We start from the raw sequence: 12,044 nt of genomic DNA, 5'->3' as shown, positions 1-12,044 counted from the left end.
GAGACTCGGGCTGAAGCGTTACTGAAACGGACCCTAAGGCCAGGTTACCGGGGAGGTCCTGAGAAATCCCTACTTCAGCTAGCGCCGGTTAGATTAGCGAGTGGGGGAGGTGACCACTCTGTGCTGGAATGGCCGTCCCTCAAAATATTTTGGAGGGTTTTTTTTCAGGAGCTCTCTCCAGAAAGCCTGGGCGCAGTCCCTTAGGATTTGCTTGGAGTTAGAGGAGGTAGTGAGGAGCTTTTTTTTTCCCCAAGCTCAGAGGAGTCAGGCACACCCCTGCCCCGGGGATCCTGATCAGGGTGGGGAGGGTAACTCCTTCCAGCCCTCTCACTGGCTGGTTGGGATTTCCCTTTGGGTTGATTTTTTTTTTTTTTTGGATTGCAACTGCGGCTTTTTCGTGGTAGGAGCCTTGCAAGGTCCTGGGTACCAACCTGGATTCAGGGCACGGGGAAACCTGGTTGTCTGGGGCTGCCCAGGTTAGGGAAGACCTGCCCTCAACCAGGAAGGACGTGGTGGTGACCCGCTGCAAGGAGGAACTCCGGTAATTAAAAAGTCCGTGGAAAGGGAAAAAAGGACTTCAGTTTGAGATCCAGGAGTTTTAAGATCTCTGGCTGCCCCTTCCTTCCTGTTTTGGGTCCCCAGGGGATCCCTCCCGGATCCAGAAGAGAGAGAGAGAAACCAGAGAAATAACAGAATGTCACCTAAGCGTGAGTATGAGCAACACCCATTCGGGTAAGAGGTCACCCATTCGGGTAAGAGGTCACCCATTCGGAGTGTTCACCCCTCAGGAGAGAGAGGATTCGACTCTCTGTGCACGATACTGTACTTACCTTTTTTTTGTTTTGTTTTTTTACCAGTTTGGAAGGGGTTTTCCTGCCCAGCTAAAGGACACCCTGCACGCTTGGGAACTCTACTTAAGAAGGCCCTGGAGGGTGAAGTTTCCCTGGCAAGGCGATTCACGCACAGATAAGAGGGAAAGACTGTAAGAGAGAAGGCAGACAAAATTTGTGGTGCGGAGGATTTTTATTATTATTGTCATTCTACAACCCGATTGCCCATCAGTAAAGATTTTTGTTTGGACACCAACTCAGTGACTCCAGCATGGTTCTTGGGCACAAAATGGACACACACACACACAGTGAACGGGAGGGACGCCACTGCCCGGGGGTAAAGGGAGATGTCTTACCCCCCCTCCCCCAACCGGAGAAAAAGGATCCAGGCCCCTTGGGGGAAGAGAGACAATGAGAGAGCCAGCCTGAGGTTCCAGCCTCGAAGAGACACAAAATCCTATATGGCCTCATCGGAGCACAGCTCGCTCCCGCAGGTGGAGTTACATTACAATAGAAATTTCTCCACAACAGCTCTTCAGTATATGTGAGATGTCTGTTCTACCACTTACTATTCTGAGGCAGCGAGCCTCACCTCCTTTAATTCCACCCCATGGAAACAATCCATTCTTAGAAACGTTCAAAGATCTTTCAAGCCATAACACTTAAAAAAAAAAAAAAAAAAATGATGCAGCTCTGTTTTCAGAAAGGAGTTAGAAGTACAGGGTGAGATGTATGCATACGTTTTTGTGTTTTCTTAGCATCTAAGTCTACACCAACGCTCTCCATATTGCACTTTCTAACCAGCATGAAGAGAAATGTTATCTCACAAAAAAAAACTCCCCTTTTCTTATTATCTTGGATTCATAATAGTGGCAGTGGTAGTTAGTGTTAGGCCAATAGTACCAGGGAAAGGAGCAAGAGGCAAAAGCAGATCATGTGAAAGTTATTGATTCTTACGTATCCCCAGCGCAGCAGCAACAAATCATCAGCAGGATTATCATCGATAAGACAAAAAACAGCTAGATTTGTTTTCTGGCCCAGATTCCGCACACACATATGGATGTGGTTTACTTTATTGCACCATGAATCTAGTTCTGTGTCATCTATTATTAAAAAATTGCTAGAATTAAATTTTTGGAGGGCCATACATTTTTCTGTGACCAAAAAAAAAAAAAAAACCCAAACCAAAAACCCCTGACACTGCTGTGCTGTAACGTTCAAGACGTTTAGTGCAGCCCAGCTGTGGTGAAACGAACAGAGTCAACACGGATTGGCAGATTCCATTCAGCAGGCTGACACAGGGACTTGATGATTTATATCATGGGGTTTTCTCTCATTGTGTGTCCAGGAGGAAAAACCTTTTGGTAATTCACCCACGGGCAGCCTAAACCTGTAGCTGAATCATTTCAGGCAGGGCTTCATCAAGCACAACGTGGAACGTCTCCAACACACACACGCACAGGACTGCAGCTCCAAGTGTCTGCATGACAAAGGCCAAATTGAGCAACACATCTCTCTCTCATGTGATGCTCTGCCGAGATTTGCTCACTGCAATCTGACATTTCGTAAAGTGATTTTACTGGAAAACACCAGAAGGGCCCCCCCCCAAAACGACCGCCTGCCTGACCTGTTTCCGGGCAACACTAGACAAGAGCCGCACGGGCTCCAACTGGAGAAAGGAGCTCGCTGACGGATCTCCGGAGAAGAAATCTGAACCGGGCCCTCGCACTTTAAAAACGTTCCTTTACTTTTCAGCTCTGGAAGCAACTAAACCAAATTCCTTTTGAACTCTGCGAAAGAACAGCCCACTTCAATTACAGGAGGGTGTTTTTTTAAAGCCATTTCTGTGCTTAAAGCAGTTACTTTAGCTGAGGGAAAGGGCTTTTTATTATTATTATTTTTATCAAATTGTCCTCCCTGTGTGTGTGTGGGTAAACTTACATGCCCACTACATGCGTAACTTGACCCACACGGAGGAGTCCCTGGAGGCTTTGTAGCAATGCGGGCAGTTATAAAGCGCAATTCCATAAATTCTCAATAAATCTGCAAATCTAAATGCAGTCTGAGAAACATCAGTCATTATAGCTGGATCAGACAGGGCGCTGGCCCATGCAACAGGGTGCCAGGTCCAGCTTCGTGTTACCTGCCTGGACTGACTTTTGGGAAGGGGTGGGGGATAAAAGGGTGATAGGTACCATGGGATGTGTGTTGGCCATTGGTCCCGTGAAGCTTTGAACCAAGCACTGGCGAGGTGGCTTAGCGCTCATTGGTTGCGAGTTGCAGGGGACCACGGGAAATGTTTAGAAAAAAAAATCACCACCTTGGGGCGTTACAGTCATTCCCAGTTAATTTTTCTGCAGCGGCAGGCAGCATCCCTGCCTCCCGCCCTCTAATTTTCGGGCATTGTTAAGGAGCTGGTGGTTGTCGCGGCTTCGTGGTGGTGGTGGTGGGGGGGGTGGCGGGTTACCCGAGCTTAAGTTCGTTTACTGGGTCGCACTGACCTAACAGCCAGGATGTTTGGAAGGTCAGCGGCTGAAAGACCGATTTTGTGCAAAGCGAGTGACTGGGTGCGCCCACGCTCTGGGGGGGGGGAGAGGCTCCTTGCTGGGATGTGGCCTGCTGGGGGGCGTGGCGGGATGACCGCTGGGTCCTATGGACTGCGTTTGGGCTCGGGGATTTGTTGATGCGGTGTTAAAAGCTGCGGCCTTTTTGATCCCGACCTGCGTGTCTTCCTTATTTGTTCTGATGTTTTGTAAGGAGGACGGGTGTGCGGGGTGGGTTGCTGAGATCCTGGTTGCCCGTGTTATGAATAAGTAATGCATGTACACAACGTAGCTGGCTAAGCTCTGCTCAGGTTAAAGCAGCCGTGCCGCCTGGCTACAATAAAATGCTGATTTGCTCCGAGTAGGAGGCTTATCCCACAGGATTATTTTTTTTTTGTCCCAAATTAGGAGCCAGCTCTTCACTGAATTACCTTGGAACCAAGGCATTGGCTGGCAGACTCTACAAGACTTCCTTTTTTTTTTTCTTTTTCCTTTCCTCGTTTATGTGCCATGCTCCTGACCTTCAATTTAGCAGAATCTGACATGGGAACTAAGTGATGTTCTCAGAGGCTTAATAGGAACTGGGAATGATGAAGGTCTGGTTCTCTCCATTCCACAGCAGTAACCAAATGCTCTTTTCATTAAAAAAAAAAAAAAAAATGAATAGCACACACACTCCCCAGAGCTTCAGCTCATCCTTAATACAGTAAGGGTCCGTCCTCTTGCTCATCGTTTTAATGGTTAAGTACAGTTCTTCACGGTCATCCACTTCATGCACACCCTTAGTTACTGCGGCGTAACTGCTGAGACGGAAGCAGGGTCCTTGCCTTCGGCCACCCCGACCCCCCCGTTGCAGGGTTCCCCCGCAGCCACCGCTGCTGTGAATGGTTGCACGCTGCACGGGGCGAAAGAGTTTGGACGTCAGCCTGTGCTCATGGATTTGCGTCTCTGTGGCGCTCATTATTTCTGCTTTCTCCGATTTCCCCAGAAAGACAGATTTCCCGTACAGCTTAACTATCACCTTTCATCTAAAGCAGTTCCACAGACATTTCTCAAGCATGATTCACCTTTACCAAGAGCCTCCAGACTCATTCTCGCTGGCCTTCTGAATCAGTTCCAAGCAGATAAAATATGAAGCATTTTTACTTCCTTGTTCGCTTGGCGACAGGCGTAATTATTTATTTATTTATTTTTAAATGGACGGTATGTCCATTTTACAAATATACTACTGATACAAATGCAGGAAGGGTCTCTTTTCTGTTTTCCCCTTTCCATAAGTCACTGCCTGTCCCTGATCTGTAGTCCAAGATACTGCCAGCAATTTAATGCCTCATCCGATGAGGGATACATCCCAAGGTTCTTTAAAGGTCACAGATGTGGGTTATCTGCTAGTCTTATGCCCATAGTAAGGTATATACTTATATAGAACTACAGCGTATGAAAACATTACCGTGCCACTACATGCATGATGCAGGAGGCATGGTAGCCAGGGGCAAAAAGGCTAGCTTCCTCATAAGTCATTAGTCACAAGCCCAAACACCTAGAACCAGATTTAAAATTTCAGACACAAGTTGATCCAAAAAATATCTGCATTAAATCTGCTCGTACAGTTTTTAAATTGCACATCTTTTAGCCCAAGATTTAATTTCTTCAATCTTTTTGTCCAATTTCCATCTGGTCTCCTGATTTCAGATCTGCTAATTCGATGAAGGAAAAGCGATTTGGTGCTTAAACAGCAAAGCATGTTTCACGAACACCCACTGTAAGAGTAATGTCAGCAATACTCGTCAATAATCGCAGCTACAGCTGCTGGGGCAGCTTCGTGAAGTACAGCAAAAATAAACTTGTCAAGTCTTCTTACTGGATTACAAAGCCACAATAATTTTGGTTAGCTCAGAGCCCCATGCAGTACCACAAGAAGGAATGTGATGTTAGCTGTATTATGAATGTCAAGTTCCAGAAAGCTCTAGCTCCAACGATAAATCTCCCCAACATGATCCCATGCACAAGACACAGTGCAGGAGATGGTAAACCAGCAACAAGCTACCTCTAAACATAGATTGGGTTATAATTTGGGAAGAGGAGGTTATTATCGATCACATTTCTTGAGAATTCATAAGCATTCACAGAAACTTATAAGAAAGAAGAGTCAGCATAACGAGCAACAGTTGCTAACCATTTTATGGATCAAGCTCAAGACCATTCCTTATAACCAGATTTTGAGTGCCTTCATTGGGTTGTCTTGTTTCTTAGCAGGTTATGACACCATCACAGAGGACCCTTCCCAATTACTTCTGATCTCGAAAGTTCCTGCACCTCTCCATCCCTGGATAACTCTTACATTGGCCCGGTGACAGGTTATCAGCCTCCGCATATGACCCAGTTTTCTTCAGGACCAATGCAGGTGCTAGAACTCTGTATTATACACGGAATTAGTGAAACTTGTTTAAAAGCAAGGAAAAAAAAAAATCCAAAAAATGAATATGCAAAATTATGAGGCCTACAACAGGCAGTGGTTCCTCCATGGTGAACCCCTCAGACATGTCCTCATGGAGTTTTGCTTGTATGTTCCAGATCTGAAATATTTATTTCTTTTAGACTACAAATTCATCAGAATGGAGATCTACAACAGTACAACATTATATACGCAGAGATTAAACATTGGACTCTACAGAAGTTAGAGGAATCCAGGAAGTTAAATAGTCAGTTTTCTTCTATACCATACTTAAAAACAAGCCCTCGCTAAATCAAGCGAGAACACAAGAAGCCTTTATATCACATATGCTTCCTTTCAAAAATCAAATCCCTCTTAACTTGAACATACCGTCAGATTTTCTCACCTCGCTAGACAGGACCCAGCCACCACCAACCTGCTAGCTTCAACCCTACTGGTTTCTAGGGAGTTGCAGCTTGCTGGCTTGGATTTACTTACTCACCTTTCCAGACCTGTGCTCAAGGCGAGTTACATTCGGTATGTCCCTGCCTCAGAGGGCTTACAATCTAAGTTTCACCCCGACTATCCCATGGCCTAACTGTGTCGCTAGGCCATGCTTCTTCCTTTCTCCATCCTTTGTTTTCTCCTTAGCACCTCTCCCCTTGCCTCTGCTCTCTAAGGCGTGAAGCTTAGGTTGAAGGGGGGGGGGGGGTGCTGCAACCTCTCAACCCTGTTCCTACCGCCCCTCCTCAATATCTTACACCAAACTGTTTCCAAGAGATGAGCTGTGAATCGAGCTTCTCCCTTCCTTTTACATTTTGACAGTGGCACATCTTTACCAGGCTGCGGCGGCTCCTTACCTACAATGTCTTCGTAGGCATTCTCTTCTAAAGTGCTCTTAGAACTGGACTTGTGCTGGTTCTCAGTGCCGTTTTCAGTAGGGGATGGGGGGTACTGCGACTGAAGGCTTGAAGAATCTTCAGGCTCCGTGGACTTTCTAGAAATAAAATAAAAATAAAAATGTAAGTCTTGGGAGACAATATATATCTCATTAACGTTACTTCCTTTGATGCCCTGTTTACAAGGACACTTTGCTAGCTAAGCAAATTACAGCTCTGTAAATCAAAACAAGACTGAATAGAGTTGTCAGTAAGGAAGTGTTTTAATCTGTTTTGGAACTTTGGGGAAATTCCTGGTATCATTAAAGCACGTAAAAACGGTCCTGTGCTACCGAATGCAGAGTAGGTAAATGCAGGATGCTAGTGTAGATACAGCCCTGGGTTATGTAGGAAATTTCTTTAACCTTCATGCATTTTTGCCTAATTGTTATAATTATTTCACTTTCCATTCTCTCAGGGCTACTTAGCCGACATTCTTTTTTTAGTCGCCACGATGACGACTCAATGGGATAAACTCGGCTACCTGCCGCATCTGCCCATTTCATCTGCCCTCACCCGGGCTTCAAGGGTTCAAAATCTTGGCACTGGTCGACTCAAGCTGGCCTCCGGGGAGAAGTTTCTCAAAGCAGTAAGCGTATACATACTTTTCCTGTTAGCTATCTTGAAATACCCCTTGTAAGCAATTCAGCTGGCGATCTCTCGTTTCCAGAGGGGGGGAAAAAAAAGAAGCAATTATACGCTCTTCAGGCACCGCTAAAGGAATTTCTGCTCCTGCCTCCAAAGTCACTTCCCAGCAGGAGTGCAGTTTTAAAAAGGACATTATAGAATCTGAAATGCGGCGTTTCCTTTTTACCTCATCGTTTCATATAAAAAAAAAAAGATATTCCAGCTCCTTCCAGGGTCGTGATCCAGCCAAACGAAGCGGGCATTCCAAGAGCATTCTATACCACCTCCTTCAGCATTTACGGCTCGGCAGAGTACAGCATCGGCTCAGCAGTAAATCTCTGTGGGGGCGGTGACTGTTGGGGGGGGGGGAAGACACCAAACTTTCTCCCCCCCCCAAACAAAAACACAAAGAAATCTAAAATAGCCTGGCACTGCTTACCATAGCCAGATTTAACTCCAGATTTAAGAAAATGTTTGGAAACTGTCTTTTTTTTTTTGGCTCAGCTGCTCAGAAAAAATACTTTTAAATTAAAAAAAAAAAAAGCGCCATCTGGTGAAAAAGAAATATGGCATTAATCCCACCGACGACAGATGAATGGTATCCAAAAGTTTTGGAGGAAAGAAAAAGAAAAAAAAAAACCACACCTCTAGAACGGAACTGAATCCGCAGCACAGCTCAGGCTTGGTCAGCAAGAGCAAAATTTAATAAAAAGGAAGGAGGAGTTGAAATCCAGGAGAGGGGGCCCTTTAAAACCTGGCCAATTTGTTGGTAAGAAAGGAAAAACTCCAGGGAATTTCAAGAAAGTTAGGATTGTCATTTCTTTTGAACACCTGCAGCATATCACGGAGAGAGCAATTAATCTTCCTGACTGGGCTGGGATATAGATTTCAAAAAAGGAAAAAGGAGAAAATCCTGTATTTTACAGGGTGCAAGACAAATTAGTTCATTTAAAAAAAAAAAATCATTGCATCTTCTTTGAATAAATCATGCTTTTTTTTTTTGTTATTCCTCCCAAAGTATTTTCAGGGCATTCAACAATACACTAGCTGTGGACACGGGGATAACCCCCCTGGCACACAGAGTCCTTGCAGGACAGAAATGCCCCCGGTGTTTTAATCGTATCCCAGTGTAACTGCAGAGAAAGCATTGCAAAATATTAAGCAGCTCCTTGCATGTTTTAAGTGTCTCAGACTCCGGGCGGAATTCGTCTCGAGGGTGCAGCAGGCTCCTGACCACCAGCAGCAAGAAGACAGCACGATTCACCTGCCTCCAACCGTAGGACTGGAAAAGCTATTCATGCTGGTTTGAGACTCCTAGAATGAATTTTGCTTTGCTTGACAAACCAGCAAGTGGAACTTTTTTTTTTTTTTTTTTTTTTAATCATATTTTGTACTTACTGTTGCAAGGGATAAAGGAAGAAATCATTTTATCAGTGCTGCTGTCCTGGAGACTTCTCAGAACAAGGAGTTTTTAACCATTTCCCTTTCCTCCCTCTTCATTTTTTTTTTTTTTTATTATTTATTTGAAAAGATTGCCTTCGAGTGAAGTATGGCCCCCTTAAAGACTAAAAGGGTAGAGTAAGCCCACAAAGCTCTCATAATTAGCCCGATTCTTATTATCAGCACAGCAGCTGCACTGCTTCTCCCTCCCACCGACTGCGTCATTCACAGCCTGCCGGCAGGGGTGCAATGCAGGAGGCAGAACTGGCCCCATTGGCCTGTGAGGTGACCATCGAGCCACTGCCTCATGCAGCCTGCTTGCTCAGGCCGATTGTAGGCAAAGAAGCTGATGGAAATCAATGAGCTGAGCATGAGCTGAGAAACGTTATTAAACCCCCCCCCCCAAGGGCTGTTTTCTAAGGCTGGTTCCTCAAGCCCCCATACTCCTCCCCAGTTAAGTGAAGTACAGTGATGCATTCATTTTTCTGAACGGCAAAGAGGAAACAGCGTACGGAGATATGCCAAAGAGCACATGGCCATTAAAACGGAGACAAAAACTAGGAAAACTATTACTGTCTCATAGTACAGAAGGAACCAAGTACTGACGTTTACAAGCCTGAAAGAAAGAAACAAATTAGAACTTAAATAGGAAAAAAAAAGTAAAATGCTATTTGCAAGTCTTGGTGTTAATTACAAAAAAAAAAAAATATATATATATATATATATATATGCCGACTATATTCTGTTCTCTCCCAATTCTTTCCACTTGGTCGAAAACATGTCTATTTAGAACAACAGGGAACCCAAAGTATCCTTCCATTGTCATTGGTTTCACTGAATATGAAAAAATGACCTAACTATGGAAAAATTGAAATTACCCTGCAAATGTACATAAAAGGGCCTTCTCTTCAAATCGTGATTTGCTGCTTCAACCAACTTTTATGCTAATTCACACAACTGAATACACACACAATTCACACAACTAATACAACCCACGAGAGAGCCATATTCATAGCCAGCCCCACACTATGGAACTCAATACCAACTGAAATAAGAACTCAACCAAACATTAAAGCTTTCAAAAGAGAATTGAAAACCTGGTTGTTCACCAGAGCCTACTCAAATTCACTCAATCAACCAGTCTACCAAGGACCCACGCAACCCAACATCATGAAGAATGCTACATCCCTCGATCAACTAAATAACTCTTACCATTTGAATACCTAAGATAATATATGCAACTGACCTCACATAATATACACTACACCCTCCTAAATATACCTTGAACTTGAAAACCCTTGCTTTTACTGACTCAACTGGATAACTCAGACAACCTAGACACATTCCTTTCTTCCTCACCCATTAACCCCACTCTTATTTGTAAAAATAATGTATATGCAAAAATGTTTGCTGTATGTCAGAATTTTTTATATGTATCAACAATTTTATATGTAATCAACGATCTATTCAACTAATACTCAAATCCCAAAAACCACAACCCTACCACACAACAATTTGCTAGGATGATGTTTAACTAATCCTGTTTCATGATGCTGTAAACCGTTCTGATGGCGAAACCGATTGACGGCATACAAAACACGTTAAATAAATAAATAATTCAACCCCTTTCTTATACAAACATCCGGTTCTGCTTTTATTTGCTGGAGCCTCGCTAGTGAAAATCTATATTTAAAAAAAAAAAAAAAATTTTGGCATCACAAAATATCTACTACAAGTGCTGCAATGGGGCCAAGGTTCAAATTGCTAACTGCAGCCCTAGAGTTTAAGAGTTCGGCTCAAACACCTGTTTGAACAGAGAAGTTTTCAGGAGGTTTTTTTTTTTTTTTTTTTTTTCTTTTTTTTTTTTAACGCCTTTGTTGCGGTCGTGGTACGTATATATCCAGCAACGTATTACAGTATAATGGGCCTGAAAGAGAAACAGAGAAGGCTTGATCGCATGTTTCATCTAGGTGGGCAGATCTCGATAAGCGTGTCCGAATGTAAATGCACAGGATTTCATAGACCCATGGTGCTGAAAGATGGAAATGTTTGTGAATTAGCACAGTGAGTTTAAACCCGAATTCTCCACTGAATGGGGAAGCCAATGCTCCAACACAGCATTGGAGTGATTCAATCATGCATCTTGGCTCTCGTTAATTTCCAGGCCATGACATTTCTGCACCACCTGTACGGCTCATAGAATTTGCTAGAAGCCAGATGTAAAGGGAATTACAATGGCCAATACCTGAAAAGATACAGACTCTGAAGGACAGTGCAGAAACCTTGGGGGATCTAATAATCGCTTTAGTCTCCTAAGAATGCACAGTTTAATAAAAGCAGTTTACTGCAGATTTTATCTGATCAAGCACAGAAAGGTTGCTATCCAAAATGATGCAGACATTCTGTATCTGGATTGATAATTGCAATCCATGGCCTTCAAATTTGAAGGCTGAGGGGGCAGCGGATAAGGGCATCAGAATAACTTCTGTCTTGTCTAAACTGAGTGCAAGTTGGTTGTGTAGAAGCCAACACTTGACTGCTTTCAAACAGATAGATTCAACTCTTATTTTTAGCTCTTGGAGCTTCTCTGCTACCCAAAATGGGAAGCAATATGGACTAGCAATTTATATTTGACCTCATGAACTACCAAAGTTTGTTCTAGCTTTGGATCTCATGCTAGGAAGCCTTAGGCACAGACTAAGTTCAGGATATCCTGGCGGAATTCTGTGAGTAGATTTTATCTCTCTGTATTTTTATTGTTCAAATAAATGAAAACCACTAGATTTAAGGTAGATGGAAAAAAATCTACTTTGATTCTATTTGCTCAAAGAAAGAATGATCAGCAAGGACTGTTTTGAAAAACAAAAAGAACCTCTTTTCTCTCTCTATTTAGCTTACAGGTATGGAGAGTATTAGGGAAAAGTTATTACAAGGAGTCACCTAAAGTTTATTCACTTTTTTTTTTTTTATAAGACGCAAAAACAAACAGACCCATGAATTCAGAAAACCCTTAACCAAATTGCTATACATATGTAAAAATAAAATCGGCAATCATCAAACCCATTCTAAAATAGAATAATCTAGATCCAGAAAACCCACTGAACTACCGACCCATATCTAACCTCCCATTCATTGCCAAAATCATTGAGAAAGTTGTCCACACTCGGCTCACTGACCATCTAGAATGAAAACGACATCCTCCTACCCGCTCAATTTGGCTTCAGAAAGCAAC

The 12,044-nt window shown here is 43.4% G+C and overlaps 1 protein-coding gene across 3 annotated transcripts in view; it reads right to left on the bottom strand.

The window, feature by feature from the left end:
- ST5 (suppression of tumorigenicity 5) overlaps positions 1 to 12,044 on the bottom strand; it is a 265,906-nt gene that overhangs the window by 100,016 nt on the left and 153,846 nt on the right. For all 3 annotated transcript variants that reach the window (XR_003853184.1, XM_029582090.1, XM_029582089.1), the window contains one exon: positions 6,668 to 6,804. Coding sequence is in view for 2 of the 3 variants with exons in the window: in XM_029582090.1 (XP_029437950.1) it covers positions 6,668 to 6,804 (137 nt within the window). In the remaining variant the exon portion in view is untranslated. The remainder of the gene's footprint in view (positions 1 to 6,667; positions 6,805 to 12,044) is intronic.

The sequence above is a fragment of the Rhinatrema bivittatum genome, chromosome 17 (assembly GCF_901001135.1).
Source record: "Rhinatrema bivittatum chromosome 17, aRhiBiv1.1, whole genome shotgun sequence".
In the NCBI taxonomy this organism is placed as follows: Eukaryota; Metazoa; Chordata; class Amphibia; order Gymnophiona; family Rhinatrematidae; genus Rhinatrema; species Rhinatrema bivittatum.
Note: the sequence above shows the minus strand (reverse complement) of the source record. Positions and strands in the feature narration are given on the sequence as shown.